Raw genomic sequence first — 13467 nt, 5'->3', positions numbered from 1 at the left:
AAAGAAAGAAGGGGAGAAGAAGAAGCACGGAGAGGCGCGTAAAGCGGCAGACTGCATCAAAATTATCAGTCCAGGACTTGATCCCGCGCGCCAGCTAGGATGGCACAGCCTGCCTTGAAAAGTTTCACACATCGTTTCTAGTCAAAGTTGGGATTACTTTGGACACTTGGTGAGTTTGCGCCCTGCTGTAAACACTGACGTGTGCATTTTTTTCCTATTGTTTTGCTTCACTACGTTGGACGGACGGAGTGGGTTTTTCGCCGCGTCCCCCCTTCGGGTGGATTTGAGAGAAATGAGTGAGAGGAGGCGATCTGCCGCAGCTCTGAGCTCTAGAGCCCACGCTTTTTCCGTGGAAGCCTTGATCGGCTCTAACAAGAAGAGGAAGCTCCGGGGCTGGGAGGAGAAGGAGCTGGAGTTGTCCATGGAGAGCCTCGCCACGGACGGAGAGGATCCGGCGCACTGTCTGGATATGGACCCGGGTCAGTGCGCAGACATGCACAACACCGTTCAAATGTTCGGATTTCTGTTAAATCAATGCAGCGCAATGAAAGCACACAAGTCCCGAGTCAAAACATGGCTCTACGTTCGATGACCCAACCCAACACAGGGCGCGTACGGTTCCTCTGTCTGCATGAGAATCTGGAGTCAGATTCTTTTCTTTTTTTATATACCTAAGTAAGAGATTCTGTTCAGCGTTTTCATTCTGCTACCACCAACAAAGACAACGTTTTACTGTAGTACAAATTGTTTTAACCATGACGAGCACAGGCCTGTAGTTTTTTTTTTCACTCACTGTAAGCAAATAATTTAAAAAGTCCTTTTTACAGAATCTAATTTACACTTTTAAACCGAGTTTTGACTCCGGACCGGAGGATCATATATATATATAACACCAATACATATAAGCTATCTAAAGACTTTAACGCGTCAAAGCATAAAGTTTGAACTCTGCTTTCAGCATAAATTTGGCCTCCGACCTGCAGAACAACGAGGCCTCGACGCACAGCACAGATGTGCAACGGAAACAAATAACCCCCTTAATCCAATGTTTTTCACTCTCAACGATAAACAGGTTTCAGATATTTAGAATTAGTGTTTAGATACATATATTTCCAAGTTGTACACCGCAATTTGAACAATAAACAAATAAATAAAAAAAATTGCTTCAAATGCGTCACACGCAAAACATCAAGGTTTTGAGGCCATTCGGAGAGAATGTGAGTTAAAGATGAAACACGAGTCATGTATTCTCAAAAGTATATTGTTCAACGAGTAAATTATGAAGTAGGCTATACTCTTTAACAACAAAAGAACAGTGAATATATACTTTTCAAGATGACCAACTAAATAAATAACCGTGAGAACAATAAAAACTATATTAAAACTCCCTTTGAGAAACATACAAAGAGAAACTTTTTCTTTTACATTTTGTACGTGGAATATCAATTTACGCAATTATGTAATTTTAAAGTCTTATCTAAGTTTAATCCTAAAGTCATTTTTTTTTTTATTTCAGACACATTTGTTTTTCAAAGTTAACTAAACCGTGAGTTAAACGTGCGATGAATTATACCTGCTTCTTGCTTTCTTACGTTAAGTTCCGGCGAGTTCAGTGTTTGGAAATGAACAGATTAAAGACTCCGAGATAAACCTGCTGCGCCGCTGAAGAGTAACTTCACCTTCAGGCCTCAAGTTACTTCCAGCCGCGAGCGCTTTGCTTTGATTTCAGACGGGAACGTGTCCGAGCTTCAGTTTTACATTTATGGTTTAAATAATACACACAAAACATTGTTTATTGATCTTTAACGTACAAACTGCTAGCATTGGTTAACTCTAGACTTCTTGGAAGTAAAATGGATTTTATGATTTTCCTTGAAATGATTGCTTTAAATCATGCTTTGTACGGGTCATTAAATATGTGTATAAACCAGGAAGGAGGCAGAAGTTGCAATCTGACCATTTTTATTCAGCACCTATTTCAAACTTTATCCACAAAAAGTAAATAGAATTGAAACTTTAATGAGGGAGGCTGTCCCAGGACCTCTCATGGGGAGGTTGTTGTTAATGTGTAGAGCTGTCTGCGCTGTGGTTAAATGAGGGGAGGTAAAACTAAAAAATATGAGAAGCAGTCGGTTGGTGTATTTTCTAACAAAGAAGGGGAGGAAAGAGGGGATAAGCTAATTAAGAAAAAAAAAAGAAAGCATAGACTTAATTGAACAATTCATCAAAATAGTTAAGTTTGGCCTCAGTGAGTTAAATAAAGTTATTTACAATCAAGTTTTATCTCGTGTAGTTTTCAGCATTTGCAGGCTGAATAAATAATCCAGTTCCCGGTTTGACCCCCGCTCCTCACTCATTAGCAGGCGAGTTCCTGGCAGGTTCAGCGGGGTCCTGCCCGGGTCCTAAAGCCTCCACTGTGTCGCGTCGGGCGCTGTGACCGAGAACAGCGAGTCTCTGTGGTCAAATTATGTGGTTTAGAGGAATCCTTAACGGAGTGATTTTATTTTTTACTCAGCTCCAGGCGAAGCTAGAAGCCGGCTGGTCGTATAACACGTTTATTAGCCTCAAAGACAAGGACAGGACTGAGAAATGCACATACTCTACAGCAGGCACGCATTTTACAGCCTGCCTGGAAGAGCTCAACAGTCCAGTTAGCAGAGAAAATGTAGTTTTGTTAGACCTCACAAAACTCTTACCTCCACATATCCCTCATATATTTCTGTTAAAGCAAAATTAACACATTAAACTACACTTAGATCATTTTGAGCTTCTCTTTAACGCACAGAAGCAACTTCCTACAAACACTTGACCTTTTCACCCAGCTTCTGTTAATATCCATAAGATGACATTTACCAAAAACACTTTTGAAATAAACCAATCTTTACAATCAATCTCTTTGTCAGCAGTAATTTCTCAGTCTCGGCATGCAGGCTGGTAAAGGAGCTTTGCTCGGGACTGGCGGTGTTACTGTCTCCATCTTCGTGCTTTAGTCTCCTTCAGCGAGGAACAGGTGCTCTCTTTGTGGAGCTGGCAATCTACCGTCCTCTTCAGAAACCAGCTTCACAAAATGTATTAACATTAAAAAAAATATATATAAAAAAAGACTGAACATGTTTAGTAATCTGATAACTTCATTTGTAACAGCTGATTTGTTATATAGTTTAAAAGCCATGCTGAATTTCCGCTGACACTTTGATGTCGCCTACGTGACGTTCTTATACTTTCAGATATTTAAACCAAGAAAGTGAATTTCTCTTTACTGCTCCTCATCATCAAAACAGAAATACCATGTGTCCTAAATTCCAGCTTGTCTTATTTGGAAACCATTTGTGTTGAAGTGTATAATTCTCAGCATCACCTGGCTTTTCAAAATTTTAAGGAAGCTCCAACACGGAGCTCTGTATTAAATATTTTATTTTATTGTTTCATATTCTAAAAAATATAGGTTTGAAAAATATGCCAAACTTATGAAAAAGCAAGGCCCATTAAATTGATATTTAGCAGCATTTAATCACCCATCTAATTCAAATTATGATTTAAAAAAATTGATAATCTTTATATATTTTAAGTAACTGCTCTGTAGTTTAAAACTAATTATGTAATAATAATAATAATAATAATAATAATAATAATAATAATGTTTTCTATCAGAAATGCAGCACCATAATAAATGATCAAATCAAGCTTTTATTTTGTATTTTTTATTTATTTTTTTTATTATTTTGTTTTCAAAGCTGGCTCTCTTTGTGTTTAATTTCCACACATTTCTAAACTACTTTCAGCTTCTCTCCAGCTGCCTGTCACTGCTGTGGGGGACAAAAGGAGAAAAGTGGGAACAGTTGGATATGCTGCACTGACCTGATTAAATTCACATTCATTCAGGGCCAAATATGAATGTGTTACTATGTGTGTGTGTTTGAAGCTAACCACAGTTAATGTCAGAGAAGTATTCTGCTGAGTGGGCAAATTTTTCTTCATCAATAAATGTCTGTTCAGCTTGAAACTGATGCTTTGACTTAGAAACAGAGACATAAACTGGATGCTGTGATAAAAGTTTTGAATTACGAGTTGACTGCAGATCAGATGTTTAACTTGAAACATGGCAAAACAGATGCATGTGATTTCTGGAGCTGTTTGTGTCTCTGCTGATCTGAGTCTTGATTTAGACCTCTGAGAGTGTGTTTGTGTGTGTGGCTGCTGAGTGTCAGAAGACAGGTCCTTCAGCCTGATGACAGGGTAGCAGAGTCGACTGTCCCCTTGCTTGACTGCATTTCCCTGTTTCACATCTCATTCCTCCCTAAATGTTTCATTTAATCCAGCAACATTTGTTGATTTTAATGCTTCTAATTCCTCCAAACGCCTCTCTTTGCTCACCACTAGCTGCTATTTCCTGCCTTTATGACTATGTTCCTATAAGTTTTAAGGATATATTTGCTGCAAATATCCGAACAGGTTTCACTTTTGATCCCAAAATCTTCAGATTTAATATTTTAGGTAATTCCACAAACAAACAAACAAAACAAATTAACAACAACAACAAATAAAAACACGTCTGTTCAGAATAATACACAGATGTGGGTTATCATTTCAGGTAACCCACATCAGTGTGGATGTTTTAGTAAAACATGTCTCATGACTTTGATTAAAACCTTGAAAACAAGTTAACTTCAGTTTTTTTGTTACATCTTAAGACTATAATAATCAGATTGAATAGTTTAGAAACATATAGACATCTTTGGTTCAAATAAACATAAAAACTGATTATATAAAAACAGCCCCTTCTTAATCTGTGTGTGTTTATAAAGTGCGAGGCAGTTGAGCACCAGACAGTTAAAAGGGAAGGAAAACAGAGGAGACTAATCATGTGTGACAATCCCCATTGGCTTCAGGGACACTGGATGGATCTCCAAGGAAGATGATGGAAACACTCTTTCTGGTTCTCTGTGGTCTTTACACCCTCTCATCATCACTTCTCCCCTCCTCTTCTTACTCATCTCCTTCCTTGGTTCTCTCCTTTCCAGCAGGGCTGGCTCAGCCTTCGCTGCAGCGGTTTCGCCTGGGATGCTGTCCAGTCTCTCAGCAAATCTGCATTTGCATAGCCGTATTTGTGGACCCTCAATCTGCCAAGCCAACCACCCTCCTCGTGTCAGGGCCCTCGATAAATAATACACTATTAGATGCCTTTAAAAAAAGCTTTTGGCTTTGGAGGGAGCGTATCATTTGTGTAGTATTTCTGAGAAAAGTAAAACAAAGGCTGTGTGTTGATTTTGCAAGTTTTTCTTTTTGTTTAAGCATTAAAGATTTGACATCCCAGCTGGAAAAATGGTGATGCATTTTGATATTTCACCCCCCCAAAGGATTTAATTTTATTTTCAAATAACACCACATGTGTGTTAAGAAGCATTACAGAGTCAGGCTGAATAGTTCTGGGTTGGGAATTTCTGCATTCCTCTTGTAGTGGAAGTGAATGTTAATGTTTGAAAGAGCTGCTTGGATTTAGATTAGAGTGCAATTTGTGTAATGTTCTTTTACAGAAATGCTTAAATTGAGGGGTTTTGAGAAGGTGAAGATTTAGGGTGCATTTAAATATTGCAAACTGCCTTCCTTACAAAAGTCATGCAAGGTTTTTGTTGAGATGTCTGTTGTCCACCAGACTCCTGCTCAACCTCTAGAAATGATTTCAAGTAATGTGAAAAGAAGCACATTTAAAGGAAGCTGAGGTCATACTGTTTGATGGATGGAAACCTCCCTGGTAGGTCTGGATTTGCCCCTGGATAGAATAAGGTTTTATCTACTGACTTTGCCCCTTTTGATGACTTTGAATGGTCAGTCTGTTTAACTGGGCCCAGGCGGATCACTTGAAGGGAAATTTCATTAGCTGAACGTTTCCCATCGGAATTCTTCATTGTGTGGCCCAATTTAATATTGAATAATTTCATTCATCGCATTTCAAAGGCTTAACGCAGCATTTATTCTGGTTTTGACATCAACCCAGAGCTCCATGACGAGCTGAGCCAGCTGAGCCAAGCTCGGCTCGTCTCTAAACTGCAAACGGCAGGTGATGTGAAGCTGGGGTTGGGGGGGAGGACTCAACTCACTCGCCAAGTTTCCTGCATAAAGCCGTAAAGCGCATTAATTCCACTGTTTCAGGGCTGCCTCATCATCATCTTTCTCATTTCTCCTCCAGACTCAGAGGCGAGTCCCGGCTCGGACGGAGAGGGTCTGGCCGAGAGGACGTCCTGCTCCTTTGGCTCACCTGCCGATTTGGCCCCGGGCCCCTGCGACGCCTCTCCCCAGGCCTCCATGGAGGAGATCCAGGTAGAGCTGCAGTGCGCAGACCTGTGGAAGCGCTTCCACGATATCGGTACAGAGATGATCATCACTAAGGCTGGCAGGTAGGCTGGACACACACACGTTTGACCAGAAGTTTAGACTTTGCGTAAAAGATGATTTGCACACTTGAAAAGTCTTAATTTTGTTCTTGTGATCAACTCCACCTAAACAAGTTTACGCATAAACTTAGCAAATGTTCAGTAACAAAACACATAAATGCATCATTTTTTAAAAAAAAACTGCTTTTCTGAAGGACGCAAAGAACGCACACATACACACATATGCACACACACACACACACACACACACATCTTAGCTCTGTTTGGAGGGTGTTAATGTGTTGCACATGCGGACTGCTCCGCTCCGTTCAGGCCTTCATGACGTTGCAGGTTATGCAGGAGTACAGGGAGAGCTGGTTCTAATTAATTCCTCTGTAACATACTGTGGCTTTTCTCGCTCTCTCGGGCACATTCAAAACCCAGAGCAGGAGGTTGACCTGTGGATCCTGGAGGAAGGACCTTTCCCCGCAGCCCGCTCCGAGCGGTGCGTCCGCAGTTTCCACCGCCTCTTCCCCTCTCTGCGTGTCCGTCAGTCTGCAGGACTGATCACTACCAACTTTACCATTTCATAGGCCTAGATTATGATATAGTATTAGCTTAAAAATAGCGGATAAAATACTGAATTGTTAAGCAGAAAAACGGATAAAGTGTAGAATAGGTGCAAGGCTAACCTCATATGTCTTTGTTGATGATGAGGATAACAAGCACAGTTTAGACATTTAATTGCTTTGCTTTCCGCTGCATGATTGGCTCTGTTACACACGAGCAAAAGCCTGGTTTTATGCGAGTTCTCAGTTATGTAGCAGCTAAAATGACCCCTTCTCGACCCAGCTTCCACCCAATACGGATCTCAGATTAAATAAGCTCTCAGACTAATTTAACAACATTTTTTTTCGGTTTGCAGTAAATATGTAATCGTTTTATAGCTCCCTATATATTTGCATTCAGTTTATTATTGTCTGCTGTTGCAGAACTTTAAAAAAACTGACTTTATTTGCTTCCCCTGCGTCAAATACGACCAAAAGCAATTTCTTCCTCTCTATTTAGGCTGACTTCAGGTTGAAATACGGTCTAATGTCGCTCCCCTGTACTCGTTACAGACTGCCTTCGCCTGCTTTTATGAATTGGGCTTCAATTGGTAATCAGCTCATAAATAAGCAACAATCAGTTTGCGTTGAAGCGGAGTGAAGGCGGACACGACCGTCGCCGTGTGTATTTCACGGCCCTGCTCATAATAAGCCTATAAATCCAGAAGAGAAGGGAAGCAAGAAAACAGCCCTCTTTTCTCATTAGGCAGCCTCGGATTTACGACCTTTAAATGAAAAAGGGTAAATGCTGCGTTTGATGTGCAAAACGTGGAATTAAACTGAAATGTCTCGGTCTTCATATACACACTGGTACTGGATATAGGAGACGGGTTTTCCCTTTTTGGAGAGTAATTTTCATGAGGTTTACATCAGTTTAAGCCTCAGCTTAAGGCAAATCGAGGAAAACAACAATTTGTGTTTTTTGTATATATATATATAGAATTGTGTTTTCCTTTTAATTATAATTTCTCTGAATCTTTGTATCAGAAATACATTTTTTTTTTACTTTTGTTTGAAATAAGGAAGCTGAAATGACTTAACTGAGTAAAATGAAATATTTAACTGTCTGAGCACAATAACATAAACTAATTTGATGTCAGACTGTCCTCTACATTTTTAATTAATTCTGTAAATATCTCCATAGCTTGATTTAGTTAGCTTGTGAGCATTGTCTCATTGTGAAGTTGAATTTTTTGCCTTATATTTCTCCTCTAATAATTTTTGGTTCTCATGTTATTTTTAAGTATATCTAAACATGTCCAGATACAACTGAGCAACACTTCATTAAATGTGCTTGTTCTCCCTGTAGGAGGATGTTTCCTGCTATGCGAGTAAAAATTGCAGGCCTGGACCCCCATCAGCAGTATTACATTGCCATGGACATAGTGCCAGTGGACAACAAGAGATACAGGTACCTTCCTGATATATGAAGCACTGATATGGGTTTAAATTTCACTGTCAAAAATGCCAGACTGCTACAGAGTGTCAGCAGTTCTTCTCAGTGTTTAGTCTGGCATTAAGTTATTATTTATTTACATCCCATGCCATTTTATCTAGCTCCAAATATATAAATGTGTCCCAGAGTTTCTCAACCAAACGGTTGTTAAATCAAAAGTGAATTAATTTTCTTGGCTTTCATTTCGAAGCTGGATCTCCCCCGATGGCCTTCATGATGTTTCATTCTCTTTTGAGCCTCAACAATAAAACTCTGGATCAAAAAAAAAAAAAAAAAAAAAAAAGAATAAAATATAAAGAAAACTCAATAAATGTGTTTTTCATGCATGAAACTCTGTCAAATGCTGCTTGAGCTCAAAAGAACTCAACTTCAGTCTGAAAATTGTTGCATCGGCTTTCAGTAGAGGTTTTAGTAAGCACAGTTTACAAAGCTATGTCTGTGGGCAAATGCACCCAGGCATGCACCCTTGCCGTTACTATACCTGGACTCATCACTTTATTTTCCTGAATGATTTTCAAATTATTGGACTTTGCATAAACATCTGCCCTACTTGGATTTGTCCCATCTACAGAACATTTATCATGCTGGAGTCACAGGATTTGGATTAAACATTCAGATTGCTGTTTTTCCCCACTTCACAGTTCTCGTACTGCAACGTCTATACAGGGAAAGTAGTTCCTCTCATCATTTACATCAGTGAAGGGAGAGTGATTAAAGTATGCGTGTGCTGGTGGATGGATTGTATATGACGGATCTCTCTGGATAAGCCATAAGACCGATATCTTGGCTCACAGTGCTGGTCCCTGAAGTCAGAGCCAGAGAGGGGAGATTGAAATGTATTCATCATCCTAGTGAATGAGCAGCAGAGCCAGATCCTGTCTGCAAATAGGATAACTCTCAACATCCATGGTGGAATTGGGGAAGAATAAGGTTGGAATGGTAGGAAAATGTGAAGCTGTGTGTGCCTGCTGTTGTTAGTTTGCAGATGTTTTATAGCGTTGTTTTTATGGCTCATTAGAAATAAAAATATGGAGAAAAATGCAAGATGTTCACCTGCAGATTTGGTGACTGTGTCTGTTTTTTTTTTTACTTTTTTTACTGCTAGAAGCTACTGCTGTGATGATAATGTAACAAATACCCCCAACATGCATCATTGCATCTAAATTAATTAACCGTGCTTTTTTAAGCTGCTGTGTGTGTATCAAGAAACACATGTTTTATGTAGTAATCCACTCCACCTTCTCCTAACAGTTTGAATTGCATAATCAGATCTCTTCTCCAAAAAAAAAATTCCAGAAATTTATGCAAACATTTTTTCATAATGGATTTATTTTAAAAAGAACTGCCTTCTTTAAAAAAAAATACTGAAGGAGACAAAAGGCTATTTCTGAAGGGTTATTTTCCCCATGTGACACATTTTTAATAGCAATTTTTCAGCACTAAAGCACAGATGACAAATCAAGAAATTGTGGTCGGTTGAGAAAAGGTTTCATCACATCAATAAAGTCTTTTTTTTTTCAATCTGTTAGTAAAAACTTTTATTCGCAAAGGTTTTCTTGTGATCCAAACAGAACACATTCCAACAAAACAAAATATAGCATAACAAAGATTCTGTCTGGATGTGTAGGAATACAATGCCGATGTCTCGCTGCATCCCTAAACAATCTAAATATAAAATGATCTCATAGTAAAAGTTTCTGCTTCTTCAAGGTGATTTTTGAACATTGGAACCAATAATTTGAGGAATCACGCCTGATATCAAACCACGACCCGTTTATACTCCTGTGTTCATACCACAATTATTTTCATTTACAAATACTGTTTTCTGCCACAATACTGAGAAGCAAATTTACTGAGACTACACTAAAAACAGCTCCGGAGACAGTTTGTTCATGTTGTGATAGCCACAATTATATGTCATAATACTTTAAAACTTATGCTGGTTTCAGATCTTTTTCTGTCACTGCTAATCACAGTTTCCATTGATTAGGAGAAGAACAATTGTAGTAGACTGGCTATAAATAGACAATTACATTGTTATAATAATTGTACAATGAACAGAAAAAAATATTTAACAGAAAAACAACACAAATTTTTAAAATGTTTTGATCATTGCCCTGAATCTGTCTTTCTCTGCAGTGGAACCATATGTTTAGCTATGTGGATTGTGATTGGTCATCTCGATCCACAGCTTAATCCACAATGAAGGGATTGATGTTAAAATAATTCAAATATAGTCCAATAGTTACAGCAGTAAAATGCAGCCTTCCCTAAAAAGAGCTGGGCTTGTATTCCCTGTAAACTGTAAATTGGTATTGTAAGCATCACCAGGTGAAGGTTAAAGGCACGTCTTATTAGAGCAGATCAATATTCTATATATTCTGGTTAATAAGGTGCCAATTTGAGCCATTTCAGTTTTTGCGTGGTTAATTAAATTTCAGTTTCAGCAGCGATTGTGCTCAGATATGGGAGTTTGCCGTGACGTGGGGATAAAGCTTCGTACACCTGCAGGAGAAACTGTAAATAAAATGACAGATATTGAGATTTTAAATAAACACATCAAATTCAGTAGAGATGTGTTTGTGTTTTTTTGTGGTGTATCAGGACTGTTTTAAAGGACTGCATGACCTCTCTTGACAGCTGTTGAGCGCAACTTAAAGCAGAGAGTTCAGGTTAGTGACATAAAACATGATTGCAGGGGGAAAGTTTTGTGTTAGAAGTTGATGTGTGGGGCTTAAGTTTATTTAAAGGCTGTGAAGCACAGATATGTCCCCCCTTCCTCTGAAAAACATATTAATATAAACCAGATTGTCCAGGGAAGAAATGAAAGACTCTATAAAAACACATGACAAATTAAAACGATGTGAGTTGTGCTGTCCACATATTTGCTTTGACCTTCCTGCAGCTTTCATTTCATATCATTGTCTAAAAATGTGAAGTTTTCCACCAGAGCGTTTAGCAGACGTTCTGCCCTGCCACCTCTCTCTGCTCTCCCACCAGCAAACCAAGACATCATGGAGGATTTTTAGAGGCCAGAAGATCTTGTTAAATTAAATAGGATTTTCTTCCTGGCTGGGGAATTTACCACAGGGCTTTGCAAACTGAGCTGGGAGCTGTCACTGGTGTGTCTAACAGTCCTTGGGAGTCTGGGGTCTGGAAATACGCTCTTTATTGGAATCGACTTTCTTTGCTTGGGCTCTTTGCCCCTCTTTAGGAGCGTCTCATTGGTACCACACACATGAAATCTCCATATGTCACAGTTTTTTTATGTGGACTGTCGCTCAGTTTGCTCACCTGAAGATGGGGGCTGTCTGGCTGTGTGTGATTCTGCTTTAACACCAACAGACACCTTTACTCATTTCAGAACATAATGAAAGGATAACATGTCACATTAACATGTCCACAGGGGTTTACTCTATCTTGCTATACATGTAAACTCTCAGCCTAATTTAAAGCATCCTAAAGTCACAAGAATGAGCAAATCCAAATCTCATCATTCTAACCAGATTTTTACCTGTTTTTGTGAGGACACAGTGAGAGAAAACAAACTAGCATGCACATGTACATTTCTTACTGAAGAGTTAAGAAGTGACCTTCCCTGAGCAAACATTTTCCTTGACTTTATGCTCAATTTGTTGGTATAAAATTATTGTCACTTCTTTTCAGTTTGGAGAGAAGAAACCTTCTCTTAGACCCAATGAGAAACCATTTAAATAGTTTAACTACACAGATTTCTATAAGAATGAGCTGTTCACAATTAACTAAGGAAAGCCAGTGCAGTGATATGAAAGCAAAACTTGCTGGAGATAAAACAAACAAACAAGAAACTATTTTATTCTGAAACTGTCCCTAAATGAATATCAGATCGCACGTTTGTCACAAATGCATCTTCAGTGATATAAAATTAAGATCGTAATTGAGTACAGTCATTTCTCCAATCCATGCTCTTTCCGTCCAAATCGCAGCCATAACTTTAATTTAACATTAAAATAAGATCATGGCATAGTCATAATGACTTGTAAAACATTGATGTGTTTCAGCTTAATAGCCAACTTCAAGGAGTCAAACAGACTTAATGGAGTCCCATAGGAATTCCACCTATAGGAATCCTCCTCCTCCTGTAGAGAATGCATTAAATAGATGCATGAGCACAACTATAACAGGAAATGACAAGTAGAGCAGTAGTAAAAGCAAAACATAAAAACAAAGAAAACAAACATCATAATGAAAAATCACTCAACAAAAATGTAAACACCCCCCCCCTCAAAAAAAAAAAAGAAAAAGAAAAAGAAAAAGAAAAAGAAAAAAAAATTAAATCTTTTTTACAAAAAACAGCTAAATCTATCACTTTATTCAGGCCTGCATATTTTATGGACTGTAATTAAAACATAAAAAAGCCCCTTTGTTAATTTTCATTGTTGATCACCTGTTGTTGTTAATCAGCTGTTCTAATATGAAAGGGAATCCCTTCAACTCAAAAAGCTCGTAATGTTGATGGATCACTGTTAAGATTCCTGGAAGTGTCCGCTAATAGAATAGCTGACATTATTAGTACAAATTGTATATTTGTGCTTCACACAGCTGTCCTATAAATGCCTTTTAGTTCTGTTGAAGGAAAAAAAAACGTGTCTTGGACATTTAGTTTACAGATATAAGGCTATGCGCATTGCTTGACTACCTGAAGTTTGGCTAATAAACAGAAACCTGTCAGTGCTTTGCAGCTCAGTATGCCATGGAAATAAAGTCATTTAAAACAATTTAAAACAACTTTCTAAAGAGGATGCTCTCAAGTTTTTTTTCACATTAAAGCTTACCAATCCTATTCAGAGAGCACCTCAAACAGATATGCTGAATGCAGGAAGTATTCCAACACGAACAATACATCCCTAACTTACACCTGTTTGCCAGCCCATGTTGTTACATGTAACTGGGCTTAAACTGCATGTTAACCTCACTGTCATTTTAACCTTAATCCCTTTAAATTAAGTCTTAACTTTAGGCATGTAGACACTCACACACAAAGCACTCAGAG

General features: G+C 38.5%; 1 protein-coding gene across 1 annotated transcript in view; it reads left to right on the top strand.

The window, feature by feature from the left end:
* Positions 1–13467, top strand: part of tbx15 (T-box transcription factor 15) — a 35187-nt gene continuing 21720 nt past the window's right edge. Inside the window, exons 1-3 of the mRNA XM_042000913.1 lie at positions 1–479; positions 6188–6395; positions 8289–8390. Coding sequence (XP_041856847.1) covers positions 293–479; positions 6188–6395; positions 8289–8390 — 497 coding nt within the window. The 5' untranslated portion in view covers positions 1–292. The remainder of the gene's footprint in view (positions 480–6187; positions 6396–8288; positions 8391–13467) is intronic.

The sequence above is a fragment of the Melanotaenia boesemani genome, chromosome 12 (assembly GCF_017639745.1).
Source record: "Melanotaenia boesemani isolate fMelBoe1 chromosome 12, fMelBoe1.pri, whole genome shotgun sequence".
Classification (NCBI taxonomy): Eukaryota; Metazoa; Chordata; class Actinopteri; order Atheriniformes; family Melanotaeniidae; genus Melanotaenia; species Melanotaenia boesemani.
Note: the sequence above shows the minus strand (reverse complement) of the source record. Positions and strands in the feature narration are given on the sequence as shown.